General features: G+C 39.5%; 1 protein-coding gene across 1 annotated transcript in view; it reads right to left on the reverse strand.

Moving 5' to 3' along the window:
- The window catches only part of dnajc10 (DnaJ (Hsp40) homolog, subfamily C, member 10), a 90,385-nt gene that overhangs the window by 10,352 nt on the left and 57,341 nt on the right, over positions 1-22,692 (reverse strand). The window contains exons 16-21 of the mRNA XM_039757731.1: positions 19,365-19,466; positions 13,712-13,864; positions 13,147-13,271; positions 6,989-7,042; positions 4,481-4,628; positions 1,556-1,678 (exon numbers count right to left, since the gene is read on the reverse strand). Of these exons, the coding sequence (XP_039613665.1) occupies positions 1,556-1,678; positions 4,481-4,628; positions 6,989-7,042; positions 13,147-13,271; positions 13,712-13,864; positions 19,365-19,466 (705 nt within the window). The remainder of the gene's footprint in view (positions 1-1,555; positions 1,679-4,480; positions 4,629-6,988; positions 7,043-13,146; positions 13,272-13,711; positions 13,865-19,364; positions 19,467-22,692) is intronic.

The raw sequence follows: 22,692 nt of genomic DNA on the forward strand, positions 1-22,692 counted from the left end.
CTCACGTATAATTCGGGTCTTAAAACACGAAAAATTGATCATAAAATCAGACCCCCGACTTATACGTCCATTCAAAAATGCGACCATTTTTTTTACATCTTTTTGCCTCCTCCAATCTCGCACCAGTTTCTCAGAAGCATCGAATTTTGTTGCAGCAGCACAGTTACCAATATCTTTCACCACTTCAATTTAAAAACCAGCTTAAAATTTTCTTCTGATCAAACACTCCAATGTAGATAAGGGTTGCTCTTATGATAAAGGTGTATGAGGGTGTGAGATACAAAAACACAAAACAGTGCAAACGTCGCTTCGGAATAGTTCGGGTATTACCGTGTGGACACGTAGGCACAATACATAGGAAAAAAAAAAGCAGTGTGCTCCTTGGTTACTCTCTCAGGTGGGTGTTAGCATATCATAAATATCATAATCTCTTGGACCAACAGCGTGAGTTTTCCACATTTGACTTATACGACCAACATTATAAAATACCAGAAATTATACAGTAAAATCAAGTCCTGACTTATCCGTGGGAGAACTTATCCACGAGTAAATACATTAGTTTAACCATGTCTTTAGAACTTTAAACTCAAAAAATAAAATCTCTCATTCATATACATATTCAGATCCATTGCTTTGGCTATCCAAACTGTACTCGGGGTACATCCCATTTGCTTTAAATTCTCCTGGATATGTGCCTAAAATTTGACTGGAGTCCACTTGTGGTAAACTGAATTGACTGGACATCACTTAGAAAAGCACACGTGTACCTGAGTATAGAAGGCCCAACAATTTACACTGCATGGGCAGGACAACAAAACAAACAAAAAAAAAAAAGCCATGAAGTCCAAGGAACTCTCTGTGGACCTCCACAATGAAATTGTGGTGAAGCACAGATCAGGACGAGGAGATAAAAAGAAATTCCAAAGCTTTTGAATGTTCCCAGGAGTACAGTCACCTCCAGAATTGTGAAACAAAAGAAGTTTGGAACCATCAGGACTCTTCCTACAGAGGGCTGTCAGGCTGAACTGAGTAACTGGGCAAGAAGGGCCATGGTCAGGGAGGTGACCAAGAACCCAACAGGTCACTCTAAGACAGGTGTGGGCAAAGTAAATCCTGGGGAGCTGCAGTAGTGGTGGAGTGTGAGATTCAAATCTGCAGCAACTGTGTGATGTTATCATGTCAAAATGGACATGAGGATCCCTGAGGATTTTTTCCAGCACCTGGATGAATCTATGCTACAAAGAATTATGGCAGTTCTGGCAATACAGGCGCCAACCCAGTACTAGCAAGGTGTACCTATTAAAGTGGCCGGTGAGTGTAGATTGGATTAGAATGCTTTATTGTAATTGCACATCAGTACAATGAAATTATTGATGCAGTTCTCCAATAGATAAAACAGCTGCTAAAAGGGGCCATTTCAGGGAGTGCAAAGTGACTGTATCCATGCACGCCACCATAATTTTGGATAAGTTATTAAAGTTAGTGTTGTTATTGTTAACCTATTCCCTTAATTAAAAAAAAGGTGTTTAATGAGAATAAAATTAACTGAACTTACCTGCGTTCCTCCAATGTAGGGGAAGAAGCGGACACTAGGGTACGCTCGCACTCCAGCACTCTGGCACACATGAGGGTAAGCTTGACAGTCCAGTTTACCAGCTTTAATGGTTTGCTTAACAGACTTTCAAGATGAAAAAGCAGAAAACAAAGTAATAATTAGACAAAATAACACATTTCTAGCTTCTCCAGACTCTTGCTCTCCATTACAGAGATTTCCAAACTTGATCCCAGTCTACCACTTTATGCGACGCCTTTCAATTTATTAGTTTTGAGTCAAGTTCCTCCAAGCTAGAATGGCTGGAAACTCCGAACTGGCTGTGTGGGGTATTGCTATGCAGAAAAAGTCGAGGGGGCTGAATGAATAAAATTCAGCTGACACCAACTGTATTGGCCAGATGAAGTGCTTAGAAGCAGGCGCTGCTTGCATGAGCATGGGAGTTCTCCAATTAGCTCATGCTGTAAGTAGCTGCTTCTGAGCCAGAAGGTGCAGGCTTACGCCTGACCATCGGCAGTTACCACATTGCAAAATGTGCAATCTGGAATAAAGACAGAGCCTTTTGCATGGCTATCTGCTGGTCAAACTGGCTAGAGATTGTTGATGACTTTAGAGCCATTGTTGGGTCACAAGTTACTGATGAATTTAATGCTTTCAAGTCTCAGATGGTTTGCAAAGTGGGTTGTGTTGCGTTACTGCAGGTTAATTAAGCAATTGACATTGCTCCAATCATCGTCGATTCACACAACACCCCACTTACAATTGTCCCACCACTAAAAGACACTATGAAGGGTAAGATTGGGTTGTGACCAGAAAAAGTTTAAGAAACCCTGCTTTAGAACAAGTAGACATGGAGGCAAGAGAGCTGGAAAAGTTCTGTTAAAAGAAATGTGAGAAGTTATCAACTTATGTAATGATAGCAAAGAGAATACCACACCTTCAAGCAGCGAGTGCCCACTGTTACACTATGTGCTTTCATTTAATTGATGTTGGGTGTATAATAACTACTATTTGAGATGACGCTTACTGTGATTGGCCGATTCTGAATGCAGCCACATCCATGATTATTAAATACAATACAATTTATTTTTGTATAGCCCAAAAATTACACAAGAAGTGCCGCAATGGGCTTTAACAGGCCCTGTCTCTTGACAGCCCCCCAGCGTTGCCTCTCTAAGAAAACAAGGAAAACTCCCAAAAATAACCCTTGTAGGGGAAAAAATGGAAGAAAGCTTAGGAAAGGCAGTTCAAAGAGAGACCCCTTTCCAGGTAGGTTGGGCGTGCAGTGGGTGTCCAAAAAAAAAAAAAAAAGGGGGTCAATACGATACAATATAATACACTGAAGAGAACACAACTAATATTTAAAAGGGTCCTATTATTCTATTAAAGGGTGTGGATGCTAATACAGCCAGGTTTTTGTAGGGTTTTTCTTTCGTTTTTCACTGATAAATTTCCGATTTTTTTTTCACCTCTTTTGTATTGATTGCAATTCTGCAATAAAGGTGGAGTAAGCAATGACAGGATTTATTATGGTTTAATTTTTTTATTATAGAAAATCTTTGATATTGACAGGGGTGTGTAGACTTTTTATATCTTCTGTAAGAGGTTGGTTGAGCATGCTAGTCAGAGAAATTGAAGGTGTTAAAATGAACGAGAGGGACTTTATTGCTTCAATCATTCTGCCCAGGGCAGACAAGGTATGGCAAAGTGTGGCACTGTTTCTAATTATAACTGGTAGCATTAGGTCTGGATTAATAGAGCACCCAGTAAAGGATAAACAGCAGCCGATGGACAAGGGCACACCAAGTTTGTCATGACTGACGGCCAGGAAAAAGCTCTTGCATCTCGTCCCACAGACTTTTACACTCGGCAGAATGAACTGTTTACACTGAATTTAAACAAGCCGACCGGGGCAATCCTCTCTTTTGACACACTGACATTTTATTTGCTGCTAGTCTTCAGAAAACTTTCCGAATTTAAAGCAAGGGGGCATTTTTATTTAGGACCATACATCCAGATATTACTATCAAGTTACATTTTCTTTTATGATGTTGCTGTTACTTTGTTGGCATATCTCGTGTAACTTAAATAGTAAAGTTAGACACACGGTACCTGATGTGGGGAGATGCTACTTTCTTAGCAGGGTTAGCAGATAGAGGGAGATTTCCCAAAAGAGGACAGCATGATAGAAGTAACACATCATTGGTTGGCAAGTGGCATTAACTAAGGTGCACCACTCTTCATGTTTCTAGGCTATTCTCAGGGGCTAAGGTACACCAGCCTTTAGGTGTAGGGGTTATATCCAGGGACACCCATGTGTCATTCGTGCTGAAGCTACTCAGTCCCTATGTGGAGTACTGAAGGATATAGGCTGTGCAGCCATCAGTCATAATCAGTGCTTAAGTGGATATGGTCACTGTCTGTGTACATGTGTGTGTTTTAAGCTTGAGTGTGTGAGAGCATACCAATCCAAAAATGAACCTGGTTGAGTTCCATTCATCTTACTATAATACAGGGGCTAGGGGGGGTGGAACGTGATGGTTTTGGTCCAAATTCAGTTCACAGGAGGATCCTAACTTTTGTCCTAAGCTACAGATGCTTGCTGTGATTGAGAACTGGAATAAATGAAGCAAGAAAAACAAAAGGATAGCTATAAGCTTTCTTTTTATGCAAGTATGTGTCCAAACATTAATCACTCATGGGATATCTGAAAGGATTGTATTCATAAAACACACAAATTGGATCTTTAACACGATGAGAAAAATTTGCACTGTGATATATTTTACTGTACTGTAGTGAACACTGGATTTGCTGAGACCCAAAAGTAGATAAGACACCTGATCTATTGCAGCATGTCTAAGCTGTATGTTTATTAATAAGCTTCTTAGAGAAGTTCTGCCTTCATATTGGCCACTTCGGTGAACTTACCCTGGCGAGCAGCTCAAATTCTGGGGCAAAATGCTGGCAGGGTCCACACCAAGGAGCATAGAAGTCCACCACCCAGTGCTCCTTTCCACTCAAAACTTTTTTATTGAAGTCTTCAGGTGTTAAGTCTACTGAAGCACGTGGAAGAGACCTGTCATTAAGAACGCCAAAATACCAAAAGAAAAGTCAGAGCAAATCCTTACTGTGGTAGAAAACCTCCTAACAGCCTATCATTTTGATGCACATCTTTAAGATCTTTAATAAAACAAAGAGCTTGCCAAAACACATGGAAGGTGTCCCGAGGGAACTAAATCACTGAGTTGATCAACTCTCTTACGACAGTATTTTAACATTAGACTAAAAGGACAACTACAATACAAGACCCTGCTGGTTGCAGGCTGACTATCCGAAGGCTTTAAAAACCAAGCCATCCATCCTTCGGCCAGTTTCTCCTAACAGAGTCATTTGGACACAGCTCAAGAAATGTCACTTGACCCACAGACGAAAAACTTGTCCTTGGATCTGAAGAGCACAAGGCTCATGCTCTGATGGTGAGGCCCTCACTGTACCTCAAGTGCTCTTTGTTTCAAGAAGTTAAACTAGAATTAAATGTCAAGCTATGTACTATTTTTTCACCCGATATTTTTGAAGTGCTTCAGGCTAATGAGTATATGCGAGTTCTATGGAAGGATTAGGCTATGAGACTCAAAAAAACTATTTTTCTGTGGACGTGTGTCACAGGAAAATAACAAGTCCAGTCTGCAGTATTAATGCTAGTGAGTGGTGTACAACCATCTCTTGCAGTCTAAATGTGGGAGAAGAGCTGTGGGTAAGGTTCCTTCAGGGGACCTTGGGGTCTCCTTTATTTAATTTCTCATGGGACATAACAGATTCCAAAATGAAACTACAGGCATCATACAGGTGCCAAAAAGTGACAAAAAAATAATGTATGTGATATATGTGTATATATACACACACACACACACACACACACACACAACCAGTCAAAAGTTTTAGAACACCTGAGATTTTTCAGTTTTTTCTGGAAATGCATTAAGTTTAATGTCTTAAATAAAAAATAAGTCAAGGAATTATTGAGAGTACACAATTTTATTAAAATCTTTGATTCATTAAAGTAGCCTGCACCTTTTGCTGATATAACAGCCACACTGTCATATTCCTTTTGATTCAGAATGCCAGTCACTTGGTGCAAGTCACCAACTCTGCCTCCAGGAAAAGAACCTGAGACTGTCACACTTCCTCCTCCATGCTTGACAGATGGTGTCAGTTGCTTAACTATCTCAAAAGCGCACAAACACCCTGCGTGAAGAACCAAAGATTTTAAATTTGGATCATCTGTCCCTAAGACTTTCTTCCAGTCCGCAGTAGTCCACAGCTGGTATTTCAAGGCCCCGTTTTGTCCTTTAAGGAATGGCTTTCTTTCTGTCACTCGCCCTGTCAAACCTGCAGCACCAACTCTCCTCTTCACAGTACAAACTGGCACTTGCTTTTTTTTGACCTGCACTGTTAAATTGTGCTTGAAGCTGTTGTGCTGTGAGAAGTGTGTGATCATGCAAGCTGGGGGACCCTCAGAAACTGATTGGCTTGTGAATTTTTTCCAGTTTCCAATTGCCTTTGGATTGTGTAATACCATCATAAAGTTTGTTGACATTCCACCATCAAATTCTTGACCACAGAATGATGAAGAGGAGATTAGGCTCCTGTCAGAGTAGTGTCAGGACAATTAACCTTCTTTCTGAATGTCAGCAATAGGGAAGCATGCACTCTCCCCTGGTCCTTCCACTACGAAGATGAAGGCATGCATGTATGCATAGATTAGATAGATTATCTATTATATAGTGCCTTTCTTATCTATCTAATCTATCTACTATATAGTGCCATTCATATCTATCCACTATATAGTGCCTTTTATATAGATTAGATATATCCACTATATAGTGCCTTTTATATAGATTAGATAGATATGAAAGGCACTATATAATAGATAGATAGATTAGATAGATATGAAAGGCACTATATAGTAGATAGATATGAAAGGCACTATATAATAGATAGATTAGATAGATATGAAAGGCACTATATAATAGATAGATATGAAAGGCACTATATAATAGATAGATTAGATAGATATGAAAGGCACTATATAATAAATAGATATGAAAGGCACTATATAATAGATAGATTAGATAGATATGAAAGGCACTATATAATAGATAGATAGATAGATAGATAGATAGATAGATATAGTAGTTGTGGCAGTAAATTTTCCAAATACAGTACCTTAGGTAAATACTTTCAAACACAAAATTTCCCAGCTTCATGCACAATACGTTAACAAACATTTCATGTTTCAATCAGTTTATCTACTTAACTCTTGTAAGAGTTTTTCTCCAGAAAAGAAACTTGTGACCCCCTGAAAAGCTGACATTGTAATTAAAAATTTCTGTCTTAATCATTATTTTGGAGAAACACTAGTAAGTAACTACTTACCCCAAGGACCAACCTCGAAGAGAGTAAGCATCCCGGTGCCACCCATTATAAACCCTGCAAGACAATTTATAGTTAACTGAATATCAGACAGAGACACCAAAGCGATAATAAAAAAATAATTTTAAAAGCCATAGAAATAGCGGTGAATTGCAAGTTTCCAACATAAACCTTTCCCAATGAATGCTTTGTGTATAAGACTGGAAAAGCATTTCTTATTTTTTTTAGTAAATCATGCCAAATTATTTATTTTGAAAACAACCCACAGATACACTCGTGTAAAAGAAAAAACTACATTTTTAAATTTGACTTTTTTATAGATGGATTTTAGTTTTACTTCGAATATGTTACATACACATCGAAACAGCATACAATTCTTGGATTTCCAACCATTATTATTATCTCTCCTTTCTTTTCCATTTTTTTTTTGCTGTTCACATGATTAAACAACTGGACAGCTGCCTGTGACAATGAAATAAAAGTGGATACGCCAAATGCAAACAAGGCCATTGCATCAAATCTTTTTGCATTTAGGACGAAACATAAAAAGCTCTATGAACTACTTAAGCATATTTACGTTAGGCAGAATGCTCACAGGGTGTTGAGTGGCCTTTTACTGTTGAAACCCTGTAGTTTTGTCTTTTACCCCCAGTATCTTGCTCCTGGAGTGTGTTTTGTTTTTGGTTCTTTTGTCCTCCCTGTAAGGACTCTATACCTGTTACAGGCATATCTGTGTTATGCAAGGGCATATTGATTTTTTATTATTCACTTTTTTAGGAATCTCATTCATATTCTTTTAACTTTCTTATTGACATCTTGTAACTGCGTTCTTTGTATGAAAATTACTGTTGCTGTAAACTCAAAACACTGCAGGGGTATTACATCAAAAAACGTCTGGAAAGGATCTGCGCACATTTTTTGCTTAATATATAAATTGCATCAATACTTTAGACCAGGGGTCGGCAACCTTTCAGTGGTGGCGTGCTGAACCAATGTTACAATGTTATTCCACGGGCCGGCATAATTGTACCAATTATGATATATATAGTATCAAAATTGGTCAGGTTATAATGGGCAGATCTTATATTAGTTATTCAATATTCTGAAATACATAGGATCCTATGTGAAAAGAAGGTTTTGTGAAATTTTAATTTTCAACATAATAAAAATTGTATTACAAATAATAAATTACAGTTTTTTTCAATACAAAATACATAGTTTGAATAAGAAAAATGTATCAAGAATTCTTATATAATTAGTAATTCTTTTATTAAACAGCTATTCATCAATTAATGCGAAGCAATTGTATAACTACATTTGGTGGCTTTATTTTTGGTTCCAATTATTTGACTAAAGTATGTAGTTTGTTTCTTAAAGCCAGAAACAGCCCTTTTTATAGCTTCACTTTTCTCATCATGGACTGATGTTTAACTTGAAAATGTCTTTGTACATTTGAAATACGCATGACACACGACACTTTCGCAGCATAAAGCACACACAGCACGATATCCTTTTGTAGTATAAATCCATATTCATTTGTCCAAGAGTCTTAAAAAGAGCACACATCAAGTTTTGGTCTTTTATGAGTCATTTATAACAAGAGGTTTGTTTCAACGTACCACGGCCTGCACCGAACACATGGTTTCTATTTACATGCGAGCTGCATACGCAAAACGCAGGTAAGGGTGTGAATGCGTGCGTTGTAATCAAACTTGAATTTTACTATATTTCAATTCAATCAGAGTGCCACTGAAAATTGTTACGCGTGCCACACTTGGTACGTGTGCCGTAGGTTGCTGACCCCTATTTTAGACCTTGGTTAAAACAAAAAAGGCCGAATATTCAAATACAGTAACACAAAATCGAGCTTCCCAACATATACTCCAATCGGTCACCACATTAAAAAACTCTGACAGGTAAAGTGAATAACATGGATCATCTTCACAATGGAACCTGATATACTATGGCAAAGAAAGCAAGCAAACAGCCAGTTCATGAAGGTGACATGTTGAAAATGGGAAGAACGGGCAAGCATAAGAATCTAAGTGAGTTTGACAAGGGCCAGACTGTGATGGTGAGACGACTGGGTCAGATCTGGCAAGTGTGTGATGGATGGCCAGCAACTTAGCCTGGCCGAAAATGTGCAGGACTTAAAGGATCTGCTGCTAGCATTTTGCTGCCAGATACCACAGGAACCCTTCAGAGGCCTTGTGCAGTCCATGCCTCGACAGGTCAGCACAAGGAGGACCTACACAATATTAGGCAGGAGGGTTTTAATGTTGTGGCTGATCAGTGTATCTGACTTGAATTGTACACTACATGAACTGCATTCTTTCAAAAGGGCAAACTTTACAGAACGATTGTAACTGGATATTGAGAAGTTACACAGTTTTGAAGGACTATTTTGTAAAGATTCAGTTACACCCAACCATTTCTATTTAGGTTACAATTTTTCTTATGATGATTATCAATTTATTGCAGCAGAGAATGATAATTAATCATGATCATATTACTTGAAGGGCGGCATGGTGGCGCAGTGGGGACCGGAGTTTGCTTCCCGGGTCTTCCCTGTGTCTGCGTGGGTTTCCTCCCACAATCCAAAGATATGCAGGTTAGGTGCATTGGCGATCCTAAATTGTGCTTGGTGTATGTGTGCCCTGCAGTGGGCTGGCACCCTGCCTGGGATTTGTTCCCTCCTTGCGCCCTGTGCTGGCTGGGATTGGCTCCAGCAGACCCTGTGACCCGGTGTTAGGATATAGCGGGATGGATAATGGATAGATATTACTTGAATATTAATTTTATTTGAATCAATATTTTAATCATGCAAGTAAATGCAAATTATGGCAAAAATCAAAAAATACATACATTTTTCACATTGCTTTCTTCAAAGTGTCCTTATTGATCTTAAATGTGCAGCTAAATACCAGATGAACCAGCAATACATTTCTTTCACTACCTTCAAATTAGAAACTTTGTTAAACAAAACCTGCCCAATTTTCCTCACCTCCCATCTCCCTTTATGCTGGAAAAAATACTGATCAGTCTTGAGGACTCGGACAGCATCTCCGTAATATATAAAAACATCTTAAAGTCCCTCCCTTTAAAAGAGCCAAGAGTACAGTGGGAAAAGGATCTCTCACTTAATATCTCAGAAAAGGAGTGGAAGGCAGCCATGCACAGAATTCACTTGGGCTCCATATGTGGAGAGCATACAATTATTCAACTTAAAATTATCTATCAAGCACATCTGTCTTGTTTAAAATTGTCCATAATGTTTCCAGGGCGACATCCAACCTATGAACGCTGCAATCAAGTTCCAGCCTCACTGGGCCACATGTGCACCAAATTAACATCATTCTGGACCAACATTTTTAAATGCCTTTCAGACAGCTTTGGTGTCACAATCCCTCTCTAACCCACTAACAGTTGTGATTGGTGGACTCACAGAGGGGCTTAAAGTGGAGAAGACAAACAAACTGTAATGGCCTTAACTACACTATTAGCACGTAGATTTATCCTGTTCAACTGAAAGAATTCTAACTCACCTCTTTATAGTCAGTGGGTAACTCATGTTATATGTTCTTTTTCTTTCGGCTGCTCCAGTCATACTACCAACATTCAAAGTTCCTACCCTCAGTTCCACTCTCTTTACCTTCTTCCTGAACTCCTGCCTCCAGACACGTCACCCCCCTCTTCTTTGGCCAACAGTAGCCCAATTTCCACCAGCACCCTGTTGGCTAACAGTACTGATGGCGGTCGTTTTTAACCCGGGGCTCAACCGATCCGGTATGGAAATTTGTATTGTTGACCACATATTGATTTGGCAAAATTTTACACCAGACGCCCTTCCTGATGTAACACTCCCCATTTATCTGGGCTTGGGACCGGCATGAAGAAACACACTGGCTTGTGCATCCCCTGTGGCTGGGTTCGGTAACTGAAATTATTTAAAACTGGAAAGAATCAAAGTCTCACTTAGAGGATCTGTACATATTTTTTCAAAACCTCCTTTTTTATTCTATTTATTTTTATTCAGTTATTAATTTATCTATTTACTTATTTTTACTAGTTTAAAGTTTTACTCTGCTGGCCTAGCTCCCTTTCTCATGGGTGGGGGGTTGATTTGTTTTGAACCAAGTTTTGTAAACCTTGACTTATTTGCATGGAATGTTATTTGATTTTAATAAAATCAATAAAATCCAAATACAGTGGAACCTCGGTTCACGACCAAAAAGTTCGCCAAACTTTTTTCACAACCACACACTCGGTATATGAACAAGCCAGTTTCCCTTTCGGTTTGTGCGCGCCGATGATTTCTGCACATGTTGCATTGTTCTCGGTTCAGACTGCCTGCTTCCAGCTTAGAGAGAGAGAAATAGAGCTAGCCAAGTGCCTGCTGGGGAGGGGGAGATTGCTGAACGTGGTTGCCTGCCTGTGCCGGGGTGGAGTTGGGGGGATGTACTGCCTGCCTTCTGCATAGGGGGTGGGGTACAGCTGAGACTCTCTTTCTGAGAAGCAGGCAGTATGTGCACGTGAACCATCCCCCCAACTCCACAGGCAGGCAAACACGTGCAGCAATCTCCCCCTGGCTGGCTGGCTGTCTCTCTCTGTCTCTCTCTGTCTCTCTCTGTCTCTCTGTCTCTCTCTCTGTCTCTCTCTCTGTCTCTCTCTGTCTCTCTCTGTCTCTCTCTCTGTCTCTCTCTCTCTCTCTCTCTCTCTCTCTCTCCTGGAAGCAATGCAACATGTGCGGAAATCATCGGCACGCACAAACCTAAAGGCTTTTTCTTTTAAGCAGCGTCGCTCCTTGTTCATTGTTCTCAGTCAGACGTGCACTATCTTTCTGCTCTACAGTCTTTGGTGTGCTTTTGCACTTAACTATGGCTTCTAAGGAAGTGAAGAGTGGTGAGAAGAAAGTTTTGAAGAAAACTGAAATCAAAGTAAAGAAAGAAATTACAAGAGGTGGAAAAACTGTTTACCAGTTTACTCATTTACCAATCTGAGAACCCTCGTGCTTTCAAGCAGCACAATGTAAACAAAGCCAGACTGCCAGTATTGTGGAGGGCAAACACGAAGGGTTGGGTCACAAGAACTTTCTTTTGTGGAATGGCTGCATGAGGCTTTCGCTCCCACCAGCTAAACAGCTAAAAACACCAGAAACCCAAGAAATCACAAGAGAGAAAACACCTGAAGGAAAACACTTCATGCCAGAACTCGACTCATGCAAGGTTAGTTTTCTTGGTGGTTTTTGTATTACGGATTTTTCAAAAGTTAATTTTTCAGTTCGTAGCGTGAATTGTTGCAATGTTACTTTTCTCTTTTTTCAAATGTTCGCTTTTTTCCCTGTGCTTAAAACTCATGAAAGTGTTTACAGATGGAGTTGTTCATAGCGTGATTAGTTGCAATGTTACTTTTCTCTTTTTTCAAATGTTCCTTTTTTCCCGCTGTGCTTAAAACTCATTTTTAAAAAAAGTGTTTACAGCGATCGGGCTGTAAGGCTAAAATAGCCTTTTTTGGTTGCTTGTGGTTGGTTTTTAAATTAAAGTTCAGATTTGTTCAAATGTTCCCCTCTGTTGAGAGAGAGAGAGAGAGAGCGAGGACGTGCTGATGACAGAGGGGAGAAGGGGGTGTGTGCGCTACAGAGAGAGAAAGCGAGCGCGTGCTGCTGACGGGGTGTGTGCAAAGGGGGCCTGACAGTGGGGGTATGTGCTACACAGAGAGAGAGAGAGAGAGAGAGAGAGAGAGAGAGAGAGAGAGAGAGAGAGAGAGAGAGAGAGCGTGAGCGAGCCTGCTCGTGTAGCTGAGCAGTGAGCCTGGGTGTTTTGTGTCAGTGTTATTCAATGTTTTTACATTAGTTTACTATTACACTGTGCATTCTATGGTGTAATTAACTATACAGTATTTGTGCTTAATCTTTACATATATTTACATACAGTTCGTACGGTCTGGAACGATTAATTGTATTTACATACAATCCTATGGGGGAAATTACTTCGGTTCACAACCAACTCAGTTTACGACCAGAGTTCTGGAACGAATTATGGTCGTGAACCGAGGTTCCACTGTAAATAAATAAATAAATACCAGATGAATTCCAAGCAAATTAAAATAAAGTTTAAGGATTTGAAGCACAGCTTATGTAATTTCAAAGCAAATAAACTTACTGGTATTCTTTGGAATTTTGTGGATAAAAGCGGATTTCGGGGTATGCTTTGACACCCGCCTCGTGACATAAAGTATGATACTTTTGACAATCCACACTTCCAACACTGATAACGCCACTGAGCATCTACAAAAATAAAAATGAATATTTAGAAATAAAATAAAAAGTAACACAAAATATAAGCATATAGGTTTATGCACAACACAATGGGACTTCAATGTGCTTAAGGGCATCAAGTGCAATAAGATGTTCCCTGGAATTATTGATTGGTCTCTCAGTATCTAGTTCACTTATAAGGACAGCTGCTCCATCACAGGCTGAACTTTCAACACACAGGATGCTACCAGTCTATTAGTAGTGTTCACTCATCAAACGCCTCCAACACTCAGATGTAACCAATTCAGCATTGGAAGTTAATCAAAAATGGTTATCTTTGGGATGTGGCATGGATAAAATAGTCGCTTTAAGCAAAGCTAAATACTACATCATTAAATAGTGAATTAAAGAAAAACATTTTAATCATTAGCCCCTCATAATTCCATACATTGATATTATTATTATTTTACCCGAGCCATTCTCTTCCACTCTGGCATTAGAGCTTGACATGGGCCACACCACGGAGCGTAGAAATCTACCACCCAGTTGTCATCCTTCTTCTTTGAAAGCAGCGCCTCAAACGTTTCAGGGGAAAGAGCCACAACTGAGGGGTTCACCAGATCCTGAATATTTAAGATAATGAGATAAAACCTAAGCAATTCCATTCAAAGCCTACTGTATTACAGAACATTAGAATATTAGAACACTTGAGAAGAGAACAGACCATTCAGCCCAACAAAGCTCACCAGTCCTATCCACTTATTTCTTCCAAGAAAACATCAAGTCGAGTTTTGAAAGTCCCTAACGTCTTACTGTCTACCACACTACTTGGTCGCTTATTCCAAGTGTCTATCGTTCTTTGTGTAAAGAAAAACTTCCTAATGTTTGTGTAAAATTTACCCTTAACAAGTTTCCAACTGTGACCCCGTGTTCTTGATGAACTCATTTTAAAAATAATGGTCTCAATCCACTGGACTAATTCCCTTCATAATATTAAACACTTCAATCATGCCACCTCTTAATCTTCTTTTGCTTAAACTGTAAAGGCTCAGCTCTTTTAATCTTTCCTCATAATTCAACCCCTGTAGCCCTGGAATCAGCCTAGTTGCTCTTCCCTGGACCTTTTCTTGTGCTGCTATGTCCTTTTTGTAGCCTGGAGACCAAAACTGCACACAGTGCTCAAGATGAGGCCTCACCAGTGCATTATAAAGGTTGAGCATAACCTCCTTGGACTTGTACTCCACAGATCGTGCTATATAACCTAACATTCTGTTAGCCTTCTTAATGGCTTTTGAACACTGTCGGGAAGTAGACAGTGGACTCTATGACTCCCAAATCCTTCTCATAAGGTGTACTCTCGATTTTCCGACTGCCCATTGTGTATTCAAACCTAACATTTTTACTTCCTATGCGTAATACTTTACATTTATTGACATTAAATTTCATCTGCCACAAATTTGCCCAAGCCTGTATGCTGTCCAAGTCCTTCTGTAATGATATAATGGATTCCAAATTATCTGCTAATCCACCTATCTTGGTATCATCTGCAAACCTAACCAGCTTGTTACTTATATTCCTATCTAAATCATTTATTTATTTATATATATATATTAACACTAGAATTACCAGAGCCTACGAAAAAACTCGTAATTCTGTCCCACCTTAAATCGCTTCTTAAATCCCTTCACACCTCTCCGCCAGCGTCCTTTGTCCTCTAAATGTGCTGTGATAAAGAGAAGCTAGGAGCAGCCGGCTATTCCATCCCCCCACCAATTTAGAACGTGCACAAACTTCTCCCAGCTCATGCCTTGATTGAGTATCTGGGAATGAAGTGGAGTTTTAAAGTGGAAATAATAGATCGTTATTTGGAACACACGCATTTCATGTCTGTTCCGTTTCTACAGTAATCTGTGTAAACACATTGTTAAAACAGAAACATTTTTTATATTCTAGTAGTAGATGACAAAATGTAGACATAAACTATATAATGTATGAAGCCTGAAGTCCAAATATCAAAGAAACATTTTCACAAGAGGTACAAATATAACACAATAATTGGGCTTTTATTCAAAAATATAACTGCAGAAACAAAAAGCCGCCTTAACATGCGACATTGACACCTGACACCCGTTTATTGTAACTTCCTCCATGGTTTAATAGAATCAGTTCCCGCCTGGGAGTCAATAGGTCGCGAGTTCGATCCTGCACCACTCCATTTTGAGAAGTAAACTGCTCTTAGTCTTACTATTTTAGAACAAAAGCATACATTTGATTTCAGTCTGTAACAGCTGGTGCAATTTATGTTCCTTGTAAAGGTTAGCTTTGTTTTTTTTTTTTAATTCACTTTTTATTCTCTCAGTCGCATTCAGAATCAATCCATACAACCCCATCTGACACAGCTGTTTCACATAAAGACGCGCTATAGCTCTGCAGTGTACCAAGATGCATACTAACGCAAAAAGGGTTCTGACACACAGACGCTGGCGAAGCTGCCTTCTTCGTATCTCACCGTCACTTGATTTTCTTTTTATTCAGTTTTATTGAGTGTTCCTGCCAGTCCCCGCATGATGCTGTATGCTGTTAAAGAGCAGTAACTTCGGCGCTATATGCAATCATCAGACACTCCCCATCTGCCCTTGTCGCTCAAACACAGGAACATATGTTGGTGTAAAAGTATAACAAAAGTGCACTTTTATTCAAGTGCACTTTTTCCATCGCCTTTTCCTGTAAGAAGCAATGTACACACTTCTCTCTATGCTGTGGTTTCTATTACACACCTGAAAGAAAGAGACAATATATGTGAAAACATCATCGCACTAATGCAATATTATTTGAAAACGAACAGCGTCAGATCGGGTGTGAATTTATGCAGGAACTGGAAATTCTCTGATGTGGGACCTTCCCCCAGGGAAGAAAGTACAGTTTCAGGTGCTCATTCAGTGTAATAGGAACCATAGCACAGAGAGTTGTGTGCACTGCAACAAGTACACGTGTCGTAAATGTAGGAAGGACGGTCCTTGGGTGTGTGGGAACTGTTAATATTTGAATGTGATGATTTTATATAGCACGGAATGAAAATCAGCACTTCTTAGCATTGCATCATGCAAGCTGTCGTATCAAACGCCTACTGTAACTTGCTGTCTTTTTTCTTCGGTTATACAGGTAGTCTTGAATAAAAGTGCACTTGTTTTGTTTGCGAAATGAAGTGTCTGCGTGCACTTTTCGTGGCATTACACGTGTATTTTTTGAGCATGCCCGTTTGAGCATGCTAAAACACAGGAACATATGTTGGTGTAAAAGTATAACAAAACAACGGGCAGATGGGGAGTGTCTGATGATTGCATATAGCGCCGAAGTTACTGCTCTTTACCATTCTCTCCTCTGCATGTCCCGGAGTACAAAAGAAACAGCATACAGCAACATGCGAAGACTGTCAGGAACACTCAATAAAACTGAATAAAAAGAAAATCAAGTGACGGTGAGATACGAAGAAGGCAGCTTCGCCAGCGTCTGTGTGTCAGAACCCTTTGGTGGGCGTTAGTATGCATCGTGGTACACTGCAGAGCTATAGCGCGTCTTTATGTGAAACAGCCGTGTCAGATGGGGTTGTATGGATTGATTCTGAACGCGACTGAGAGAATAAAAAGTGAATTTAAAAAAAAAACCAAAGCTAACCTTTACAAGGATCATAAATTGCACCGGCTGTTTGCAGTATCGAACTCGCGACCTTTTGATTCCCAGGCGGGAACTGATTGTATTGCACCACGGAGGAAGTTACAATAAACGGGTGTCAGGTGTCAATGTCGCATGCTAAGGCGGCTTTTTGTTTCTGCAGTTATATTTTTGAATAAAAGCGCAATTATTGTGTTATATTTGTACCTCTTGTGAAAATGTTTCTTTGATATTTGGACTTCAGGCTTCATACATTATATAGTTTATGTCTACATTTTGTCATCTACTACTAGAATATAAAAAACGTTTCTGTTTTAACAATGTGTGTACACAGATTACTGTAGAAACGGAACAGACATGAAATGCGTGTGTTCCAAATAACGATCTATTATTTCCACTCTAAAACTCCACTTCACTCCCAGATACTCAATCAAGGCATGAGCTGGGAGAAGTTTAAATTGGTGGGGGGATGGAATAGCCGGCTGCACCTAGCTTCTCTTTATCACAGCACATTTAGAGGACAAAGGACACTGGCGGAGAGGTGTGAAGGGATTTAAGGAGCGATTTAAGGTGGGATGGAATTACGAGTTTTTTCGTAGGCTCTGGTAATTCTAGTGTTAAAAATATCAGCAGCCCCTGCACTACCCCCTGCTGGTCACCACTCTTAACATCGGCCAATTCTGATGAGGTTCCTCACACCACCACCCTCTGCTTCCTGTGTCTGAGCCAATTCTGCACCCATCTAAAAACATCACCCGCGAACTCCCATTTCTTTTAATTTGATGCCCACCCTCTCATGTGGCACCTTATCAAATGCTTTCTGAAAGTCCAGATAAATAATATCATAAGCTCCACTTTGATCGTATCCTTTTGTTGCCTCCTCATAGAATTCCAATATGTTAGTAAAACACGACCTCCCTCTTCTGAGCCCATGTTGACTGTTCAGTTAAACTCCTGTCCTTGCCATGTGTTGCTCAATCTTATCCTTAATAATTCCTTCCATTAATTTTGTGATGCATGTTAAGCTTACTGGCATATAGTTGCTTGGATCTTCCCTGTCACCCTTTTTATATAAAGGGATGATATTTGCCATTTTCCAGTCCTTCGGAATCTCTCCAGTGCACAGTGAATTCCTAAAAATGTGTCAAGGGTTTATATCTGTAGTCACTAGCCTCCATAAGAACACAAGGATAAATATTATCTGGTCCTGGTGATTTGTTTGATTTCATCTTATTTAATCTGAGCAGCACTTCTCCCTCTGCAATTTCCAAATCCCTCAGTACCTCCTTAGTAGTCGCGTTTACCTCTGGGAGGTTGTCCACTTGCTCACTTGTAAACACCTCAGAAAAATGTAAGTTTAGGGCATCCGCTTTTTCACTGTCTGTATCTTTTAATTCCCCATTACTATTCCTGATGCACTTGATCTCCTCCTTAACTGTTCTTCTACTACTAAAATACTGAAAATCTCTTAGGGTCGTCATTTGCCTTCTCTGCTCTATTCCTCTCCAACTGTCTTTTAGCCTCCCTGATATCCTTCTTAATGGTTGCCCTCATGTTCTCATATGCTCTACGATTCACTTTGCAGTCATTAGTCTTATATGCCTTATAAAGCAGTTTTTTCCTTTGCAACTTCTTTTTAAATCTTTATTAATCCACCATGGAGTTTTTTTTAGTTTCCTATTAATTCCAAATTTAGGTCTGTATCTGTCCTGCATTACATGTAAAACATTTTTAAACTTGTTCCACTGCTCCTCGACTGTCTCTGCACTTTAAAGCTTATCCCAGTGTATCCTCCTTAGACTTTATCGCATCTGCTCAAAATTAGTCCTACCAAAGTTTAACTTAACAATTTTAGTCTTTGCATCTGCACTCTTACAAAATACTAATAATTGTATTACATTATGGTCACTTGACCCTAGTGGTTCAATCACCTCTACACCCTCAATTCTATCCTGCTTATTACAAAGTGATCCTATACTGTAGTATACTAGGTGAAATTTTACAGTACATTTTTCACAATCTAGTAAAACAAAAATTAAAAATGTACACACCACAAGAATACATATTGTAATATAACAGTATCAACCAATCATCCACATTCTAGACACGGTTTCTCTTCACCCTGAAATGGTTCAAACATTCTGGCAGTAAAGGAACCAAGAACAAACCTTCCCTGGACAGGACATATTGGAAGGTACATCAATGGACTTCAGCACTTATCTTTGAATATCAAGAAAGCATGAAAACTCCACCAGTGTAAAAGAAACTTAAAAATGTCCACATAGTTCTGGAATTGAACTGCTGAAATTATGAAACACGCAGTCTGAGTGGACACAGGCAGGGCAGAGTCTGCTCAAACCTTGAAAACTGCTAAGGTGGAATCCCATTTAACCCCTGGTTACAATCACTAAATACATGTAGAAGATTTATTTAAAATGACCTATGGAATACCTCAATAAACTCCAAAATTCCTTCAGCAGAATGGTGGCCATCATAATTATGAATGCTGGACTGGTTGAATATAACCGTAGTGGGATATGCTTGGATCTGATACTGAAAGAGATTAAATAATTCAATCGATTAAATAAAAACACACATCATAAGAACAAAGGCTGCCGAGTGTCAATAAAGTGTATGAATTTATATAAAAGAAGGCATGAGATACTGTATATAAACCGTGTTTTTCAATATAAACAGTTTTATGGCAAGCCAAATTAACACTTAAAAAGATGTCTCAAAATGAATTCCGGATACAGTGGTTGGTTTGAGAGCATAATTCATTCCGGAAACGTGCTTGTAATCCAAAGCACTCGTATATCAAAGCAAATTTTCCCATAAGAAATAATGGAAACAGAGATGATTCGTTCTATACCCCAAACATATTTATATTTTGTATTAATCATTTTTATATGAAGTAAAAATACATAAAACAAATTAACTTGCACTTTAACTTTTGAAAGAAAATCGTGGCTGGTGTGAGGGAGACGAGGGAGAGGAGAGGAGGAGGAGGGTTATTATGTAGGACAACTTTCACTATAACTAATGGAATCACTGCTATCTGTTGGAATCTTTATCTTTTTTTGCGACTTTAACAAGGAGCCTATCCAATGACAGTTGCTTTTGCTTGAAGAGTCGCTTGGACACTGACACAAAATAAAAAAAAAACGCTTTACACACTGTAAGGTCTCTAAACTCTTTTGGGATTCCCCCCAACGGGACAACATGCGGAAGAGCATCCCAAAGCAACTGCAGGCTCCCAGCGCTGTAGCAGTTTGCCACAAAAGCGAATCCGAAAAGATCACGGTCATGCTATTAGTGCCTGCTGTTAACGGGTGATACAAGGAACATTATAAATGCACAGGGCACAGTATTACTTGGACACTAACTGGCCCCGACTCTGCCCGATTGCGGTGTCTGTGTATAGGAGAGTGACACATCCCGCTACAATAGGAACTGTGCTGTTCCTGTTTCAGGCTGAATAAAAGCTGGTTTTGCTAAAGTACTGAGACTCGGTGTTGTGTTTTGGGGTGCACGACAGGGACTCACACATGGTCACAATGCTATAGTAAACAGTATATGCTCGTATGGATGTTGACTATATGAGTGAGGCACACCGACTGAGACTGAGCATGGGAGACAATTACCCATAATCTGGTGGAGACAGAACCACCATCGGCTCAGTTGTGATCACATGACGCTTGGCAGGCAAAGCGTATATGTGTTACTCATATTGCAAGACCTCGCTCGTTTGTCAAGTTAAAATTTATTAAAAATTTTAGCTCACCTTGCAAAACACTCGCAGACTAAGTTACTCACAATCCAAGGTTTTACTGCATCTTAAAATTAACTCCTTGCTGATTCTGAACGCTGGTACCCCCCCAGGGCAATGGACCGAGTCCCCTGCTGTACTCTCTGTACTCTATGAGTGTATGGCCAGATATAGTTCTAAAACCATCATAAAGTTTGCTGACATTTCCACCATCAAACATTTGACCACAGAATGATAAAGTGGAGATTAGGCTCCTGTCAGAGTGGTGTCAGGAAAATTAACCTTCTCACTGAATGTCGACAATCAGGAAGCAGCAGGTAAATCACACTGCCATTTACATTGGGGGCGAGGCTGTGGAAAGTGTCCTGGGGGTTACCATCGCCAATGATCTTAGGAGAACAAATCCACAGCGGTCACCAAAAAAAGGCTCATCAACGACAGTACTATCTCAGACATCTGAAGAAGGCCTCAATGACTTCAGCAGCCCTCATCAACTTTAATCAGCTTTGGTTTGTATTATAGTACATTTTTATTCAATCTCTATTCTGCACAAAAACATGAGATTAAATATTTTTCTGAGCCATCACTACAAGTAACAAGAAATAAAAAAATAAATATATATTTAGCATTAAAGGAAAACTGCACCCAAAATATATATATAGGGAGGTCCAGATCTAATTATAGAGTTATATATATTATAATTATTATTGCATAGAAAAAGTCACCCGGAAAATCCCGGACCATCGAGAAGTGTGAGAACTGACGACATGAAGAATCATCTCTGCGCCGAACTGGAATCGTCCCCGCATAAATCAAAATCATCCAGACGATCTGGATCTGCATAATTAGATCTGGACCACCATGTATATATATTTTGGGTGCAGTTTTCCTTTAATGCTAAGTGAACAGCTCATCACTTCGACAATATCATCCACATATTGAAGTATGGTGTTGGTCAAATTATGCTCCAAGATTATATTTTTTGCATCAGTGGGGATTAGTAGTCTTATCCAAACAGAAGGTATAATGGAGAGGGCAAAATATAGGCGATGGTGTGCACAGCATGCGAAAGATATAAAACCGGGGCAACAATTCAGATTTCAACAAGACATTGATCAAAAATATAAAACCAAAGAAGATACTCCTGAAAGGCTAAAAAAGAAAAAGAAACATCTTTTTCAGCCAAGTCAAAATCCTAACTCTATGGTAGGAATTTAAGTTTGCGGAGTGTTGTCGCTCCAATGTGGCCTTCAAGGACTGAAGTTTGGAATGGATGGACCAGGGGTCACCAAACTCCTATCCTGTAGGACCACCGTGGCTGCAAGTTTTCATTCTAACCATTTTCCTAATGAACAACCTGTTTTTGCTGCTAATTAATTTATTTTGAACTTTTTAAATTGACTTGCTCTTGAAGACTCAGACGCCTTAATTGTTTCTTTTTCCTTAATTAGCAGCCAACCAATAATGAGATACAAAATGAGCCAAGACAACTGGCGTCTCTCATACAATATCTGAAAATAAAGAAAGGTGAGGGTTTCGGAAATGTTGGTCTGCTCAGGTCCCCAAAACATTTCAACGGTGCTCTTAGAAAAGAGAAAATCAAAAATTTCAGAAATGTCTGCTATTGCACCACGAGAGCAGCAAACAAGCCACAGAATTAAAGAATGGGTTTAATTAACAACAATAATTGGCACCTCATTAAGCAGCTGGTTGGAGTGAAATTGGTTGGAATTTGAGGCCCTGACTTAGTTGGTCTTCTGCTGGCTCACTCACTTCACATTTCATTTCTGTTTGGGTGCCATTTAAGGAATGAAATGAAGCAATTCAGAGGAACAAATCTTAAAAAAAGCAATTCAATTAAAATGAATTTACAAGAAGTTAATTAGCAGCACATACAGGGCACTCATTCAAAAAAGGGTTAGAATGAAAATCTGCAGCCATGGTGGTCCTGCAGGACCGGAGTTGGCGACCCCTGGTCTAGACCAGAGGTAGGCAATGTCAGTCCTGGAG

This window comes from Polypterus senegalus, chromosome 6, assembly GCF_016835505.1.
Source record: "Polypterus senegalus isolate Bchr_013 chromosome 6, ASM1683550v1, whole genome shotgun sequence".
In the NCBI taxonomy this organism is placed as follows: domain Eukaryota; kingdom Metazoa; phylum Chordata; class Cladistia; order Polypteriformes; family Polypteridae; genus Polypterus; species Polypterus senegalus.